At 43.8% G+C, this 19,314-nt stretch overlaps 1 protein-coding gene across 1 annotated transcript in view; it reads left to right on the top strand.

Annotated features, from left to right (window-relative positions):
- Positions 1-19,314, top strand: part of dpf1 (double PHD fingers 1) — a 34,200-nt gene that overhangs the window by 13,193 nt on the left and 1,693 nt on the right. Inside the window, exons 6-11 of the mRNA XM_088911752.1 lie at positions 1,993-2,082; positions 2,708-2,786; positions 3,738-3,869; positions 15,621-15,740; positions 17,534-17,646; positions 18,761-18,842. Of these exons, the coding sequence (XP_088767878.1) occupies positions 1,993-2,082; positions 2,708-2,786; positions 3,738-3,869; positions 15,621-15,740; positions 17,534-17,646; positions 18,761-18,842 (616 nt within the window). The remainder of the gene's footprint in view (positions 1-1,992; positions 2,083-2,707; positions 2,787-3,737; positions 3,870-15,620; positions 15,741-17,533; positions 17,647-18,760; positions 18,843-19,314) is intronic.

Raw genomic sequence — 19,314 nt, 5'->3', positions numbered from 1 at the left:
TAACAGGCACAGAACACTCACAGAGAAGGCAGGCGAACATTGTGACACTCCAGCACAGCAATACACAACCAGAGAGAGGCTGTCTGAGATCAAAGACAGAGATAGCCGACATTACATAGAGATTTTCAGCCCTTGAGAGAGATCGCAAGTATACCACTCTACCCCATAACCCCAGACTCAAGTGGTTTCATTCCACCTCGCCCCCAGTTAACTCGGCTTGTGGAGTTTGCACGGTCCTCCTAGCTCCCAGTGCCATACTGGCTGGGTTTCCTCGGCTCTCCTGCATTGCCCTCTTTTCTGCGGCCCTTCACTGAAGTGGCATCCTGACTAGAGGGGTGGGAAGACGCGTGCTCTCAGTCCCGCCCTGCTCCCTGTGCTTCTGGGATAAGCAGCCAGTTTGCCGTGACTGCACCCTGGATAAGCCGCTTACTGATAATGGACGGGTGGCTTTATCTTCCTCCTTTTTTGAAATCTCACTTATACAGTTGAACATAAACGAAGTGGGAATCCTGTGCACAGCTGTGCTGTAAAACAGGCTTGTCATCACCTCCCTCCCTCCCTCCTTTTTTCTCCAGTTTTCTCCCCCCCCCCACCCCAGCACACACTTCTCTTCTCCCATCGGCACTGCAGGACTGAATGGTCTGCAAGTTCCTTTTCTCCCAATTTTAATTAATTGAGCGATGCTTGGGCTTATTAATTAAACAGATTTTATTTAGCAAACCAGAATTCATAATCGTGTTTGTTATGTTTCTTCCAAAGCAATGCTGTTTGAGGACAGTTGTTTGGCGTGTCAAAAAAAAAAAAGATTTAGAGGAATCAAATACAAAAAAAGTTGTAAGTTTAAGAAATCTTAAATCATTTCATATATACAGTAGTGCAATCACGAGATGACAGGCTTTGAGAGGGTGATTCATGTGTTTTCCTTTTTGAATGCCTCAATGTGATGGCACTACTTGCAATTAACTGCACTCAGAGACTTTTTCCTTGAGAACCAAGGCATGCATGCTCACCGTCTCCAACAAAGAAATACAAAGATGCATATCTTGAAGTTAAATTTTAAACTGGAGCATCTCTGGAAAATATAATAGAGAGATGTATATGAGATGTAAATTGCTTTGCTGCTTTACTTTTAACACGCACTCTGAAGGGGTGGCCTGGGGTCACACACGAGGCTTGTACGGCTGAAGACCTGTGCATGTCTGCGGTCTATGGATCTCTCCGATCCAGGCTGTGAGACTTACAGCCAGCAACCATGTCACCCTGCAACTCACAACTGGCACCCCAGTGAAGCTCAGCAGGTGTGAGCCTGGCCAGTACCTGGATGGGAGACTCCTGGGAAAAACTAAGGCTGCTGCTGGAAGAGGTGTTAGTGGGGCCAGCAGGGGGCGCTCATCCTGCGGTCCGTTTGGGTCCTAATGCCCCAGTATAGTGACGGGGACACTATACTGTAAAAAGGCGCCGTCCTTCAGATGAGGCATAAAACCGAGGTCCTGACTCTCTGTGGTCATTAAAAATCCCAGGGCGTTTCTCTAAAACAGTAGGGGTGTTACCCCGGTGTCCTGCCCAAATTTCTCCCTGGCTTTTACCAATCATGGCCTCCTAATAATCCCCATCTATGAATTGGCTTCATTACTCTGATCTCCTCCCTCCTGATAGCTGACACTGGGTAATCCTCCGGGCTGCCAGGTACGCTGGTGATGTTCGGCAGCCTGGTGTCGTGTGCCAGCAAGAGCCCCAGTTTGCAGTAAAGCTGGGCTGATTCTGCTTCCTGTTTACAGATTGAAAGCTCCAGGTTGATTTTTTTTGGTGCCCCTCAAGCGAGAGCAGAAGAACGGCGCTCAGATGGGCTACATGGCTGTGCCAGATTGTCAATTCGTGCAACATATGGAAGGGGTGGAGGGGGAGGCAGGTTAGCCGTGTCAAGCGTAACGTGGACGGCCGCCCGTCAGACCCACGGCCCCTCTTGACTCCGTGCTCTCTGGGCTTGTGCAGAAGCTGCTGGTGGGAGACTTTCCTCATGAGCTGGAGGTGGAGGAGCTGGAGGACGATGTGCCCAAACGCAAGAACCGCACCAAGGGCCGGGTAAGAGTCGCTGTCATGCCAGCTCCCTGCCGTCTGCCAGTGCAGCCCCGAGTGTGTGAAACTGACCCAACACCAGCGCAGTGCGCTCTCCCACCCCGATTACTGTACCTCTGTTTGCAGCGCCCAACAGCAGCCCCACATCGCAATCCAAGTAAAATCTGCCATCAAGGATCAGATAGAAGGCATGTCTCCAACCATAAGAAGAAAATGTAAAGAACAAGTTTCTGTTAGGAGTGCGTTTGCCAGCAGCTTTGCCATCTTGAAGCTTTATCTTGTCAGATTTCAGGAGCTATATGATCTTGGGCCTGGTAGCTGGCTAGAGGAGGAATTCGAAGGAATTCAGGCAGCTTCTGGCTACTAAACATTTTTCCTTCGGGAACAGAGATCCCGACCTAACATGGTGACCAGGGGAAACTGTGCTGTTGGTAGATTCCCTCCCGTTTTAATGCTCTGTGGATCTTTGATGCTTTGAGGTTGTACAGATGCAGGCTTTTCAGTTTGCATATTAATCCTGCAAGAGCATCGCTCTCCAAGATGGGGTGTGGGTGTTGCTGCTGTTTGGTGTTAGTGCTTCCCTGGTGCATGTTTCCTTGTCCTGAGCTAATTGCATGTGTCTCCTCTGCAGGCCTATGGCATTGGAGGAATGAGGAAAAGGCAAGAGCCTGCCTCGCTGGAGGACAGGGACAAGCCCTACGTGTGTGACAGTAAGTCTCAGCAAGTCTGTGTGCTGATTGGGTATCGCGCCTTTAGAGGAGCTTCAACTCTTATATCTGCATGTTTTAAAAACTCTTCATCGGGGGGCAAGACGTTTACCAATTGTCTCTGCAAATAATTTAAATACATGGCAGGCAAGGTGCACATCCATATTAACATGGGATGCCCTGAGACGTGATGTTAGCATACGCATCCAGACTGATCTATAGAAAAATGGTCTCGGATTGCTTTCAGATCTGAGACTTCACAAAACTAATGTCCTACTAAAGTCCACTGTTTGGTTCTACTCCTATATCGTAGCTGTTGCAAAATAAGCCTAAAAACTAGATAATTTAAGTGAAACCTACAGTATTGCAGACTATACAAAAAAAACTCAGTGGCTTAGTGGAACATTTTAACTTTTAATTGAAGGGCACAGAGCATGGAGTCCCAGTTCTGGCTCCAGAGGCCCACACAGCTGCTGTGTTTTTGTCCAGTTCCAAAACTGAAGTATTAATTGACTTAAGGAGAGGCATAATAGGAACTGTTTGACTGTCTTCAGCTCTTAAAATGGTTTGATGTTACCTTTTAAAGAATGTATTTCAGAAGTAAGATGAAATCCCAGTTGCAGGTATTCCAATCAGGCCTCTCTTTAGTTCAGTTGAACCTGGGCTGAAATGAAAGCCAGCACACACGTGCTCCTCTAGGAGCAGGCCTGGGAACCCCTGGCACAGAGGAACGAGTAGTGCACCGACACCACTATACATGCGCTCTGGAAATTCAAGCTCTAAAGTCTCGTGCCGCCTTTTCTGTGACCCAAATAAGTCTGGGGGGCTTTTCTGTGATCCAAATGAGTCTGGGGAGCAGTCTAGGCAGATAGGTGCTGCGCCGTTCTGCTGCCTCCCTCTGCCCGCCTCCTGAGTGACGCTGCTCTCTCCCCTCACCCCCTCGCCCCCGTGCAGTCTGCGGCAAGCGCTACAAGAACCGCCCCGGGCTCAGCTACCACTACACCCACACGCACCTGGCCGACGAGGAGGGGGAGGAGGACTCGGAGCGCCACACTCTGCCCTTCCAGCGCAAGAACAACCACAAACGTGAGTCCCCCAGCTCCGCCGTGTGCAGTCCCTGCTCACACCTGCTGCTCCCACATTGCCGTTCCCCGACGCGGGTCAGCTGGGAGCGAGTTCCAGCTGAGCTTGTCATTGTCTTCATTCTTAATTAGACCTATTTAACCCTTTTCCCTGGGCGTTGAGCGGCTGGTAATTGAGCGTCTCAGCTGGACGGTGATCCTTGAAGATTGAGGTCGCCTAGCCGCTGCAGTGCAGAGCTTTATTTGGGGTGTCCTGATCTTTCGTGAGAGTGACCCCAACATTAGTAACAGAGTGAAGAGTGACCAGGTTGAGAACGGCACCATTGCCCTCAAGCCCTTCTTCAACGTAGTAACTGTGTCCAACGCAAATCGGTCAGCTTCAGAGAAAGGATTGTGTGCTTCCTTTCGGTTTTTAGATCTGGAGTAAAGCAACAGCCAACAGGTCCTCCATCAGTATGCCTTCGTTGTAGACATTTGTACCGATTAGTGAGTCGCATTAAGGCTTTCATACTGTGCTCGCCATGCGAGGGGGGAATGGTGTCCAGGACCTTCTTCTGCCCCCCGTCCAGAAGAAAAATCACATAAAATCTTTTATTTTCCTTCAGGACTCTTTCCCTGGAATTCCCACTCTGAGTTCCGTAAGGTAGTTGCTGGGATTTTTGTGCTAAATCCTACAGGATTCTAGCTGGAATTTTTCTTTATTCAGTGTGGGGATGCCCTCCTCAGAGTATCTGTACGGATATCAGGGGGCATCAGGACCCCTAACAAAGAAGCTCTGGTTTGAGATCAGAAGCTGGAATCAAAGGAGTATGAATCTATTGTTATGTCCTGCGCGCCCATTGCTCATGCCATTCTGTGTGTTCTGTGCGACTCCCTGCTGCTGTTTTTGCTGGAGTGGGGATTTACCATTGCTTGGCTATCCCAGCCAAATGAGCAAATTAGCAATCCAGAAGAGGCATCTAAAAATCTGGGGAAGGGAAGCGTCTGACTCGAAAGTCAGAGGGGCATCATGCTGTGTAACATATGTAATATTCACACCTTGAAAACTGTAGTTTAAGGAGAAATTAAAAAATAAAATAACCTCTGTGTTAGATACCCCTGCTTCATGCATATATTATATGGTACGGCTTGTGACTGTGATATGGCATGCAATCTCTCCTTTCACCAGCCCTGGAAAATAAACAAAGGAGAAGGGCAAGGAATATTCAGGTGGCACTCTTGGGTGCATCTGCTTGTTCCTCTCTTCAGACTTTCTGGAAGGCAAAGGGTGTCACAGAACTCATCCTGCCTCCTGAAATGAGAACAGAGCCTCAGAAAAAAGCAATATCCCTGCACTGTTAATGTTCTGATCACCAAAGCGCAGACAGCCTGCTTGAAAACACAGTGGAGGCAGTTGAATATATTTCATGCTGCAAATAATAAAAAAAATCACACACAGCTATACATAATTCATAAGTTATTAAAAAAGCAAGACTGACAGCTGAATGTATAAAGCTGTGTTCCCTGTTTCCTTGTGTCTAGACAGACTTTCTCTGCAGCTCGACATCTCTGATTGCAGGGCACCGGATTGCAGAAGAGCTTGATGGAATTCTAATGTGCTTTTCTCTCTCATTTTTTTTTCCAATCTGTTTGGTAAATGACACAGATTATTTTGCCTGAAGATGAGTTTTCTAGCGGATGGCTTTGTATTGTATTTTTTTTTTATTATTATTTTCTTCTGGAATAGCTGGTGGTTAAAACGAGCAGCTTATTAAAATTCATTGCATTTTTTTTTTAAGGTCGAGGGGGAGGGGATGGGTAGGAGCCAGAGGCCGGGGTATTTGCTTTTTTTGAGGTCACTGATGTGAAATGCATGCACACACGCATGCACAAAAACTGGCTTTGCGCAGCGCCTTTGAAAATGAGACGGGGGTCCGAGCCGAGGTCAGTGTTATCCCACCTCCCTGCACCACCACCTATGTCTGAAATTTGGAATTTGGTAAATGGCCTGATCGGAGCAGGAGCTCAGTGAGTGTATGAGTGACAGATCCAGGCTAGGGGAGCAGTGTATCAGACACTGAGAGTGCTAGGGGTCTGCAGGGGATCTTCCTGCCGGCCTGCTAAAACAAATTATTTGTTAAGTTTGGAAGATTTCCCCTTGACTCCCGTTCTCTGATGCTGGTGATGGTTGAAGCAAAACCCATAAAGCCTCAAGGGACCCAGTCAAGCACCCTGTAACTGCAGAGCCAGGGGAGGAATGAGGCATCCTGCATCGTCATTAGGCGGTGCTGGTATCTGCCTGAGACACCAAAAAAATAGGATCTTTTTTTGTCCAGCCATGTTTCTCGGCTTCATTTGCACCTGTCAGTTCTTAAATTAGGACTAATGGATCCTCTCAGCAGACATAGCTTAGGTACAGTCACAAATCCTGGAGTGAGAAAGTGGGGATTCTGGGAGTTTTGCTGTCCTACTGTCCCCTGAGCCCAGGAACTGATTGAAATAGTTTCTTTTCAGACACCAGGCACTTAACGTGTCTTCAGACAGCTGAGGCAGATACCTCCAGAAACTGTGGTTGTGAAATTTGAATCTCAACAAGAAAGTAATGCTTTTCTGGTCAGATTGCATGACCAGGATCTGGACCACAGATGGGCAGATGCAGTCTTTGTTCTCCGTTTTCATTCCAGCCATGAATTGCACAAGTGATTTTAATAGGAAGAATTATCTCCAGTTTATATTTTAGATCTTAATCATTTTCTGGTAGAAAAGTAAACTCTGCAGGATTCTGTCCTATGAGGGCAGGAGTTGTCCATCCCTGGTCTAATAAACAGCAGCAGAGAGAATCACAGAAGATTCATAATGGCACACACGGCACATGATAAATTAAATTCCCAGATGATATCAGATTCTCCTTTGAGCCTTTTAAGAATTCCTTTCTGCTGGCACTCCCCAATTCACAAATACCCAGACTGTGCCTGCTGGTGGTTCATTTCCAATGTACCAAGACTAGGCCTCTTCCAGGCATGCTAAGATACTGCTAAGTACACTGCTGCTGCTCGGCAACAAAGCAGGACCTCTGTTGCCTAGCAATGTCGTTGCCATGACAACAAGCCATCTTTATCCTAAAGAATATGTTGTTGTGTACATTGAGTGGGGCTGGGGGAAAAAAAAAAGTATGTGTGTGGGGGAGTGTTCATTAAAGGCAGGAGAGAGAGGCAAAGAGAATGAGTTAAAAAAAATCACTGTTTGATTTACCATTTCAATTACCCAGTCAGTGAGAGGACCAGATGAGTGATATCCCTGTCTGTACCATTTGATATTTGGTATTAAAAACAGCCAGCCCAGCGAGGATCAGCTTCAGAAAGTCGTTTTGCCATCTACAGATTGCAGACTTCCATCCCCCCACTCTAGGCATTATAATAAAGCACGGGTCTGCCAAAAATCCTGTGCAAATACACAGATATAATGCCTATTTAATAGACTCTTCTTTCTATGTTAATGTGTTTTCTCTCTTATGCTTTTCACTAGACAGTGAACAAAAGAATTGTTCTGATATGGGATTAGCGTCCTGCAAATCTTCAAAATTCATTATATACTAAGCAAGGGAAGTCATAGATGAGTCAAAATCAAATATATTGAACTCAGTTTTGGTGCCCCATACCATTTTTTTTAACCATTTTAAGTGTTGCTGTCCCATACCATTTCATGTTAGAAGTGTTTTGTGTTGATTTTTAGAAGAGTCACTCATCACTTACAGGTTTGGTCATCACTTAAGCAATTTGGACCCTCATTAATCCCAACGAGAGGCAGGTGAGATGCTCTACCATGGGCGTGGGTAACTCCTCTCCTCTTGCTTAATCGCTAAATCCAACTCGTTTAAGTAAAGCCTCAAAGAATCCTACTTGCAGGAAAACGCACCTTTTTTGTGAATTAACTACCTTAAGTTACAGCAAAGCAGTAGTTGTTATATCTCTAAGAGTATTCGTGTAGAAGTATATGCTCTTCACCTGCTTGCCGTGCTTAATGTAATGTCCAGATTTAATTACACACGGCTCAGTGCTTGGGGTCATTTTTATTGCATCAGTGTTTATCAGATGAAACAAGCGACAGTTCAGAATGCAGTTTTACAGTACATACTGCGTGGAGAATGAGATGACCTTGGTTCTAGAAATACGTGTTCTTTGTTTCGGTACAATGTGTGGCCCCGTGCAGATGCAGGTGATTACCCAAATGAGAGAACACGTGCTGCTTCTGGTGGAAGATGATCAAATGAGAAGCTTTTAGAACAAGTTATTTCTACATTATTTATATTTATGTGTGTGTGTGTGATGAGAAAGACCATGTATTTCTGTCTGCATGTCTGCGTTTCTTGTCTTTCTTTGCCTGTGCCAGCTTTCGCCTGATTAACGGAGTTTTCGCCTGCTTTTTCCTGTCTGTGTTAGTGTGTGTGTATCATGTGCTTCCCTTTGTACTGTACGTCTGTGTTTCTGTGTGTGTGTCCCAGTGGACTGAAGCTGCAATATCCATAGCAGGACTCAGGGCTGTGTGCTGTGCATTTGCCAAGGTAAGGGGATAGGGTGAAATTGGTAGAGGGGGGGTGGTGTTAGGCAGCCTGCAAAAGTTATTATGCAAAGCTCTCTCGGCTATAAATCTTTCCTGTTTGCGCCTTTCTCTGCTCATTAAACAGTAAGGTGACAGAATTGCCGAGTGGATATTTTCACACTCTACTGCTTTGACAGACTGCCAGACACTTTCTCATTTAGTAATGTATTTTTTTTAGCTATTTATGTATTGTAAAGGGCAGACATTGTAGCATTGCTGCACATCTGCGTCTCTCATTTGAGGCAAAAGAGGTTCTGTATACAGCAACGTCAGACAGGACTTTGGACAGTCTGGGGACCTCATTTTGATGAGCTTGTCTCTCCGCATAGCAAAAGAGAAGGATGTCAGTTGTCTCGTCTCACTGGCCAGATGTCCACTAAGATGTGGACTCCATCCTTCCCAGAGCGTTATTTGAAAGATCCTGGTGAATCAGTGAATTAAACATGACCAGGCAGTTTGCTCGCTAAAACAGATGATTTTTATTCAAATGGGGGTGTGCACTTGACAGTCCTACTTAAATATCCAAATGCAATCGAAAACAGTTGAAGACAGCAAGAATATGATGGAAGAAAAATGGTACCACAGTGGCCAAGTAATTATAAAATTTTATCAATTAACACCTCAGTTTGAATCATACTTTTGGGGAATTGGTTTTATTAAAGCATTAGATCGAATATTTTAATTTTCCAGTATAAGAACAATCTTATCAATACTACCACACTGAAATTCATTACAGCTGAAATGAGATTCAATCCTTAGCATTCTTTATATACAAAAATCTTAAATATCATTCATTGAATAACAGAAAGACATTTTTTGAAATCCTGCGGTGTGGATTCATTTTATGTTTCTTGAAACTCTAAATTGTAGGTGTGAGTGTGTCACCCTTGCAGTTTGTTTCAGAAATGCACAACGAGTTTGAATGGGGCATGTTGACTTCGAGGAACTGGGCTCCGAGTCCGATTCTAACTTAAGGCGCCTGTCAGTTTCGGGGTTCAGATGGATTATTTACCCAGTGGTGTGGGTTTCCGTCGAGCACTTGGGTTTCCCCCTAAAGCTACGCGGGTTAGGACTGATTTGCTGCTCTAGGTCTTACCTTTCCATCAAAGGGCAGTGCTCTGAGATGGTGGGTTTTGAAGGGGGTCCTATATAAAATATTGTTTCTTCCAGTGTTTTTTTACGAGCTGTGGCAGTAGGAATGTCAATAAATCATAAACCTAATGAGCTGGCTCTCATCTGGAACTGTTCAGATGTTCTGTGGGCAGTAACCTTAACCTGTCGTATACAAGCCGCACCTCGCAGTCATGCGGTTTTTCTGTCTGCTGTTCTGCTCAGTTGAAGAGTAGCAGAATCCCTGCTGTGGTCTGACACCCATAAGTTTAGAATCTTTATGTGACACAATAGTTTTCGTTATGGTTGTACTATGGAACAATGCATATTATTTCCAGGATGCAGGATCACATGGTTTTCATTGCACCTCATCTTAATAAATTCGGGGAATTGGGGCTGATCTTCATGTGATCATCATTAGTTTTGTAATTCGGGTTTGTCATAAAAGGAGATGATCTTATCTTAGACCTTATTTAAAATGAACCCTATGTCCAAAAGACACATGCTCTAAACGTAAGTGGAGGCAAAACAACACCATTTAGATTAGCCCGTTGCGAATGGCTTGTTTTAGAACATCCCTTTCTTTTAATGAGGTAAGTCAATTAAAACCAAGTTCTCATTTACAACGAGTATCTGGTGACCAATTTATATAGCAGGGCATTTTCCTGGAGCCATTTGAATGAAGAACCCTGCAGAACAGTACAAGCTAGTGTCCCACCCTGGTTTTGAACCCAAGACCCTTCACTATGTTGTCCGGAACTCTGAAAACTACTAGAGTTCCATGTTTCTGCCTGTATTCAAGTGACAAAGGCAGTGCATGAAGAAAAGCCATCTTTTTTCAGTGCTTTTTTTTGTCCAATGACAACCAGCAATTGAGCACAAATATAATTATGCTGTTGCATTGTATCCTCAACCAAAGACTCTAATAACCCCTGCCACAGACATTTCAGCCCCTAGTGTGAACTGTGACTAGGGTTTGGGGTATCTGATTTTGCTGATGAACGTTTTGTAATATAACACATTGCTGCAAACAGAAAATTAAAAGCAAATCTGAAGAAGGTCTGAAATTTGGATTCACAGAACAGTAATATCAAGGCTTGAAATCGGTGCCATGGCTGCTGTTTTTTATATTGAGGTCACGTCGCCTTTGAACTGCTTTTTCAGTCACAACATAAACCCGGATTGCAGCAGATTTGTATAATTTTGGGGTCAGCTCTTGAATTCTCAAGATTAGCTTAGTGCTTAGTGAAGGCGGCACAGTTACTCTCTGAACAGCAAATGCAAGGATTCATGAAGACTAAGATCAAGGCTAAAAAGGTTTGATTCTTTCTGCCTGTCAGGGTAGGAAATTCCTTTAAGTCCCAGAATGTATCTGGTTGCTCAACTCTAGACCGATTTGAGAGCAGCAATGTTTTCTGCTCTTAAAAGGTAAACAATATTCTAAATGAATATTACTACTTTCTCTTATACTTCTGAATTGTAGAATTTCAACATAACATGTCTTGATTAGAATTCTACATTTTTATCTGTAGATCTTAACATTTTTTAGCAGTTTTTATTGATTATACACATCTAGAAGGTGTAAATAATGTGTCAGCATAAACACCTTTGTCTTTTTCATAAGTAGCCTCCTCTAGCTCTGTCAGCCCCAGTTATATTTAGTTTTTTCACAACTTGCGTGCAGAACCCTGCACACGTCTACATTGAACATCTGACAGTTCACCCAGTCTTCAATTTTGTCTAAATGTGGTTGAAATTCATTTGCTGCTTTTTAGTGTTTCTAAATCGTCCTAATTTGAGATAATCTGCCGGTTTGATTAGTTTACTAACTATACGGGAATGAAGATCATTGATAAAAACTAGCAGTGGCCCTAGTGCAGATTCCAGGGATACACCACTCATTACCCCAACAATGTGCAGTTAATTGTGCTGAGAAAGACGAGCCAACAATAGCTTCAGGAATTTGCCATTCCCATAGCCAGCCACCTCTGTGGTGTTGGCGTCCGCGGAGCCTGGTTTTTAACGTTGTGTCGTCTACATCTCATGATTGCAAAAAATAATTAACCATCGTAGGACATTGCCCCCATGGTGGAATGTATCGTTTTTTGGATTAATTTTAAGCTGTTAACTTAAAAGTGGGGAGAAGGAGTCTCGTTCAGGGGAAAGATAAGTGAAGTGTGCCTCTTTTGCAAACACCGATGGCTTAGGAAGCAGTGAGGTGTGGAATTTCGGCTCTGGATTCTCCCAGTAATTGGATGGGTGGAAAGAGGGGGAGAGGGAGACAAGGATAAAGGGTAGCATTGAACAGGGGGTGTCATTGTACCTGTTATTGCCAAAGGTCCTCTACCTGACCTGGCTGTACATGATCTCCCTTTCTATGGACAGTGGCCATATTTAACTACCTTGAAACCCTTTCTTATTCCCCCTCATGAACAGCTAAGCAAACAGCTAAATGGAGTAATTCAGAGCTCACAATGGCAAGTTTCCCCCTGCATACAGCAACAAAAGTAGTCTGAATTTGGCATTTCTCCAGAACTCTTTTTCAATTATTTTTATTATTGAAGTGTTTGCATGAAAAGTGATCAACTGCTCTGAGCAGTTGTGCTGCCAGCACAGAAAAAGATTAACGCAAAACACAATTCTCCACCTTGAGCTTCTGATTAAAAATGTGTGTGTGTGCGCTTTATCCCCAGAGGGATAAACGAAAGCACAGCAACTCACTGGGATCAGACTAAATTAAAAAAATAAGAAATAGGGAGGGATTTCTCAAGGTAGTTTGCTCTCTTGTATGGCACACTGGGGCAGGCTAGATGCTTATAGAAAACACGCAAGTGCAAGTCTCACACTCAACATGATAAACACGACAAAGAGAAAAGCAAAACAGCTTTTGGATTGTGTAGCTCACACCCTTGGAGTGTTTCTGGCCTAGGTTGTGCATTATAAAACATTAATAAAAAATATGTTTTTATGATGCTTTCTTCTAACGTTTTAACCATGTCAAGTACAGTATCTGTGGTGATAATGGTGATAGTGAAACTATTCAATAAGAACAAGAAAAAATAAGAAGGGTCTAAATGATTCTCTACTATAAGTCTATAGTAACTGGAATATTATACCTGTTCAAGGTCTATTCCGAAAGTGGAATGTCCGAAGTAAACAGGATTCTCTGTTTTTCATTTATTTTTGGCCATGCAGTGTCCTTTTAAAGATACCAAAAGCAATTCTTTCCCACTTAAAAGCCCTAAAGCCCCACTAATAATTAAACAAGCCGAATAAGCGAAAACAACAGTTTCCTCATTCTGAAGATCTCAGCAGCTGAGTGTTCTATCTTTTCAGTCCCTCAATTCACAGGTGATGCTGATGTTTAATCCCAGAAGCCACCTGCATTTCATACCTGCAGTTCTCCAGTTCAGCCTCGAATTCTTTCATGTCTGTATATGGCCGTGCATTTATTTTTGCCAGTCGATTAACAATGCAATTGCTCTTCTCAACAGCACAAAAATACAATATGTTCAAAGTCATTACGGTTAATAATTAAAGAAAGATGAACACAGAGATAAATAGTTTCTAATAATATTGGATCTCACTAGCTGTTAATTACCGTTAAAAGAGAGGGATTGAGTTGGAAAATAGAAAAAAATGTGAAACCCTGTAATCAGGCAAAGGTTAAAGAGGCATAGAGAGTGGAAGGACCTTGATGTCTTCCGGGAACTGATTTTGAAACCCCTGGACAAAAGGAGCAGGCTGCTCGGTTTTTCAAGGGATTATCAACTGGGCATCTGGAGAACTGCTACTCTCACCCACAGACGCACCCCACAGCAATCCACAAAGCAAGTTGGGGATTAGAAACTGACATTAGAGCAGCGTCGCACCATGACAAATTATAGACCAGATTACTGAGCAGCAGGATATCCACGGATTAGTGTGGCGTTTTCTGATGGGTTACTGTCTTGACACATGTAAGGTGTGTGTGTGTGTGTGTGTGTGTGTGTGTGTGTGATCAACCACAAAGTGACTGCGTTGTAGCTGAAGTTTGGTTTTGCTGTGTCTTCCATAGTTCCCTGCGTTTCCAGGCACTTTTGCACTGTGCTGTGTGATACATAATTGCTGTTATGCGTAAACAAGTCCACAGACATCAGTGACGGTCAGTAATGTTGGCAGCTGCATGGCAAATGCGATGTATAACTGTGAGAAACAGAGAAACAGAATATGAAAGCATGCCACCTGATGTTTCTCCAGGTAGGTGTGGCTTGCGTTTCGTACTGACAACCAGGGCATTCAACTACATTTGTACAGGTGACAGGGCCCCTCAACTGTGTGGTAACCACCTGTCTTTCCAGTCTGTGTACTGGAAGGGTAATACTCCAGATTAGGGGTGGCATGTTCCAATTACAAATTCTCTGTGACCCGTCACTCGTTAATAGAGTGTTAATAGCCTGGTAGAAGCTGACCTATGCTAATGATTAATTGCATGTAAATAAGCAGTTAATTTTACCTGAGTGTTAATAGCTTGCTAAGCACTTACAGTACAGGGTCATCCTTAGCTAATACGTCATAAATAATTTAGAAACTATGTGGCACCATTTACAAAAAAAAAATCATTAATAGATCAATATGAATGATTGGTGCAGTGCTTAATTCTTTCCCTCCTCGCCACCTGGCACCAGGATTTGAAAAGACCTCTGCATTCAGCTTGGCTGCTGACTCATTTTATGAAAAACGTCTAAAAAGAAAAAATGACAGATATGCAATCAGAAATTGTGTTGCAGGACCACTAAGAAATACTCAGCGAAATGCCTATTATTATTATAAAAAGAGCAGCAGCTACATCCCTGGGAAGAGTTAAATACATTTACACAACATGTGGCAAACAGCTCAAAACTATGCAACTCCTGGGCACATGCCAAAATCTAACTCCATGCTGTTCTGTATGTAGTTCAAGTCTTTCATGTGTACATTGAGACATTTATCCCAGAAGATCTGAGATAGATTCATTTTGCTTGATAAATACAATAGCTAAACCATCACGGTCATTATCACCCTGCTTGTCAACTCTGCAATCTGTACTAATATAGCCAAGCACAAGGCAAGTCAAATACCAGCCTTTTCAGACCCTTTTTTACAGCCCTTAATTATATCCAATCATTTAATTATATAATTAATGTCATTTGTCAGTAAATGGCCAGTTAACTAGGCAGAAGTGCCAGGATCCTGCAGCAAGATGACTGGGTGAAGTTGGTATTGGTATAGGGATTGATTGATTGATTCTGTTGCTGCTGTTTTATTTAGTGCAGGATTCTCTTTTATTACATGTTCTTAATTTTACCAAAACACGAACACGGGAAGGGATTTACTTGTGCTGTGATCTGGTTTTGAATCTGGCTGGAGATAATCTGATATTATCTCTCTCCCCACTGTTTGGAAGATCCTAGGGCAAAGAGTTCAGTTTTGCACTCTGTTTTTATACCAGCTGTCTCTGAAGTGAATCAGGTAGTCCAGTCGTATTCCTGTGTAGCAGGTGTAACAGAACTGCACGTTTTTTTTTCTTTAAATTTCCAACTAAGCAGCCAATACCTGTTAACTTGTACGAATTAAGATAACAAGTGGTCCAATTAAGTAATTATGAACTCAGCTGGAATATGAAACAGAAAACCCTGCAGGGTCTCCAGGACCAGGTTGACATAATCTGCTGTATGTAAAAAGCTAGTCGTGATGTCCCATAGGTAAGCTACACTGATAGAGAATATTCAGTGGAATGCATTACATCCACCCTGCACTATAACGAGAGGTCCAAAGGGGTAGAATGCAATGACTTTATGTAACACGGCTTCCTTTCTCCTTGGGTGGGGAGCTTGGGTTGCAGCAGCAATCTGTTGACAATTCATAGAGCTCAAATGGGAAATGAAAGATCTGCAATTGCATCACAAGTACAGAAGGTGATTTCTTCCCTTTTTGTCATTGTCAGTAGGAGGCTTAAATCTATGAATTGGTCCCTTGAAAAGTCCCTCTTTCACGAGATCTCGTTGCTCTCCTTGATTGTTCAGAGTTGCCCGAAATTCTTTTCCAGCCAAGAAAGCCCCTGATGGATCAGTCATTCCCAACGGCTATTGTGATTTCTGCTTGGGCGGCTCTAAGAAGACAGGCTGCCCGGAGGATCTGATTTCCTGTGCTGACTGTGGGCGATCAGGTAAGCCTGAACCCATCCCATCGGCCACACACACCCTCACCCACCTGCGCGCCTCCCACATTTGTGGCCAGGCTAGAGATGAGAGGCAAGGAATCAAAGCCACTTACATTTTGTTTCAATATACAGTATAGCATGTTTTAGGACAGATTTAAGGCCTACAGGTGAGTGTGGCACAGACCCAGGCAGGCTGGCAGGCAGGAGGTGCAGGGAAGAGCACAGTGTGGCCACTTGTTCTCTCCCTGCTCTGCGGGTGGATCGACAGATGGAGCTTCAGCTGCCTGTGCTGTACTTCTTAGGTGGAGACTTTCCCAGAACCCAATATAACAAAATGGTGTGTGTTGGTTATATATCTGTTTCACTCTAGACTGATATGTATAACATCCTTCCAAACGTCCATGTGGGTATAGCAGGGACTGTGGAGTCAACACTGATAAATATTTAAAAATTGAAGTAACAAAGACTCTTCCTGTTAGGAACAAAATAAGCTCCATCAGTAAAGTCTGAAATAAATGCACCAGCTAAGTCTGAATAGTAACAAATTATCAAGATGCAGATCCTGTGGCAGTCCTAAGGGAACTCTTTATGGCTGTGTGAGAACTCCACAGTTTTGTCCTAAAATGGGTTGTGCTGCTGTTAACATTCGCATCTTTCTGGTGTAGGTTGTTAATTGTGCTCTTTTAACTCTTCTTCTGACAAGCTGTCTTTCTAAACACGTTATATAAAAGGAGTAGAAGACAGGTGGCTAATTACAGAGGTACACTTTCAAGATCATGCCTGTTGACAAGCAATATTAACCGTGCAGTGACTGAAACACTCTGCTGGCAGTAGGTGTTCAGTACAGGGGAAACAGCCAGGAGACGACACTTCATTTGGGTGTTGCGGCCTGTGATTGAATTTTTTAATCGCCACGTTTCTAATTGCATGCTTTGCATAATCGACCACGCTCAACTGCAGCAGTTCCTGAAGGGGCCAAGAGGAGTGTGTGAATGTGTGTCGTGGCCCAGTGCTGAATCAATGCCTTTCAGCCAAGGGGCCCCTGGACCCCTCTTCCACCATTTGCTTCTGAGCTGCTTCGCAAGCCACAAGTACCAGATCAGGCAGAAACAGCAGCAGCAAAATCGCAACGACCCCCTGCAGCAAGCTGGAACTCAAATTATCCCGAAGACGAAAGACGTCTTTTAGTGCTGGTTGACACGTTGTCGCCTTTTGAGGAAGAGGGCTGTGAACCTGGCCCCTAAAGATTTCGGGGATTGCTCCTCGTGCAGAACAGGCCTGTAAAGCTTCATTATGTATAATGGTGCTGTTATAGTGGAGTCAAGCAGAGGGAAAGCATGGTGATACCTAATTACTAGTCAGTGTCTAGGAAAATCATGGAAAATATATATATATGAAACAAGCTAAGTGTAAACGGGTGATGGTGAAATTTTTAGCAAACTAAAAAAACACAGTTATTAATAATCAAGATTATAACAGTAATTACAATGGTATTCATGCAAAGTATCCCGATGGTTTGTACATTGGAAGGGTATATCAAGACCACGAATGCAGAATAAACCTAAGCATAAAAGAAATGGAATGCAAGGATCAGGAAATAAAGCATCCATTAGAAAACTGTAGTCTGTTTCTGAAACGTGTTTTAAAAAACTGCCAGGTACATCCTGAGTCTCCGGCTCAGGGAAGCACTGCGCCGTTCGGGAGCGACAGGGCTGAATGTCCCCCAGAAACATGAGCAACACATGTCTGAACAAGCAGGGACCTGCCAGCTGTAGTGACCGTGCCTCTCTCTCTGCCAGGTCACCCCTCCTGCCTGCAGTTCACAGTGAACATGACTGCCGCTGTGCGGACCTACCGCTGGCAGTGCATTGAGTGCAAGTCCTGCAGCCTGTGTGGAACCTCAGAGAACGACGTGAGTAGCAGTAATAACCATAATGAGAAGCATCTTTCTGCTCCGAAGGCTCTGATCAGATTGGTATTTAGCATATGAGCTTATCATAGTAGAAAAAAAGATTCTGAATGCTGCACGCCGTTATAATCATATTTTTCATTTAGCATATTACTTTAAACTAGACATCATGAGCTGCTGCTGCGCTGTTACGTTCTGAGTGGCTAAAATATTAAGAACCAACATTGAATAACATGTTGCGGTCTCTGAAAAGAGCGAGCACTTGTTCCACAGAAGTTTGAAACAAACGTTTTCTAATGGATGCGTTCTTTTCCTGATTTTTGAAATATCTGAAGCCCTATCCCATCGCATTCCTGCAGTAGGATTGCCTTCGTCTGAGCTTGTATTATGGATAATGGGGTATGAGGCTGAGCTGAGATTGAGCTCCGGTTATTGTTCCATCCAGAGAAGGTGATGGAAATCAGTTTCGTGCTTCACAAGCCCAGCTGCAAACTGTCTGCCCCCTAAGAAAGTGAATTATTTTGACTTGGAGAGTCTAATATTTTGGCCAGTCAGTGGTATCAGGACTCTGATGTCTCATCCGGAGCACAAGGTGGGGCACAAGATGATTCAGTAAAAGCACACAATACGTTAAGCACAGTTTTCACCTCCTGAAAGCCAATCTATTTTTCACTAGATCACATGGTCATCTTAGGACCTGTGTATCAAGGAAGTGGTTTATCAATTTAGAACAGCGCAATAGCTACAGCTCAGAGCTGGTAACAGTAGCTGTCTTGTGTAAACTTGCTTTTGAGGAACCTGTTGTCTTGGCCAAAGTTGTAGTCTTCCACTGTTGTAGTCTCAGGTTTCAGTTGCACTGTTTTTACCAGATGTCTGAGTTTGGTGTTTGAAATTGTCTGCATCGGTTTGATCCATCTGAACTCTGGTATACAGTCACTTGTATGAGGCAGTGTTAAGTATGCCAGCATCATCCAAACAGGGTAGATGTCATAATGCTGGCATAAATCCAAACATGGCAGATGTTGTGATTTGATGTTGGAGAAGCTCGCTCCGGTAGTGGTAGGACACGACCTGCAGCTCTCAGAATCTCCCTGTCTCTACCTTCCACTCTGGGCAGGATCAGCTGCTGTTCTGCGATGACTGTGACAGAGGATACCACATGTACTGTCTGAGCCCCCCCATGGCAGAACCCCCAGAGGGTAAGTAACACAAGCATAGTGAAGAGCCTGGTGGCTGGAGTGCATCTCGCTTTCTGTCATGTCAGGGGGACTTGCAGTTTATGACTCTCCCCTGAGAGCTCCAGAGTTCATCAACCATAGCTCTATCATTGCAGATCTTCGCTCCTGCTGATCCTTAAGTGTTAAAGCAATTACTGGCAGAAGGGTTCAATCACTAAATTAAATGTCAATTGTGCAATTGAAGCACCGGTTGGATCAAAGTTATATAATGGAGTGTACTGGAAGAGTGATGCTTCCCTACCATCTGTTTGAGTTTATTACAGGGTTAACCCTAGTGATGCTGGTGTTCCTTACACACCTGTTTAGCCTGAAGCAATCTGGACAAAGTACTTCACTCAAGGGACAACAGTTGAGTCCAGAACCTCATCCACGAGATTGTGTTATCTAAACATGAATAAGTCTCTTTATCCTGTGTAGTAATGTGGTCAACCCT

Source organism: Atractosteus spatula, chromosome 3, assembly GCF_055471065.1.
Source record: "Atractosteus spatula isolate fAtrSpa1 chromosome 3, fAtrSpa1.hap1, whole genome shotgun sequence".
In the NCBI taxonomy this organism is placed as follows: Eukaryota; Metazoa; Chordata; class Actinopteri; order Semionotiformes; family Lepisosteidae; genus Atractosteus; species Atractosteus spatula.
The sequence above is the reverse complement of the archived record's forward strand: the minus strand, read 5'-3'. Positions and strand labels throughout refer to the sequence as shown.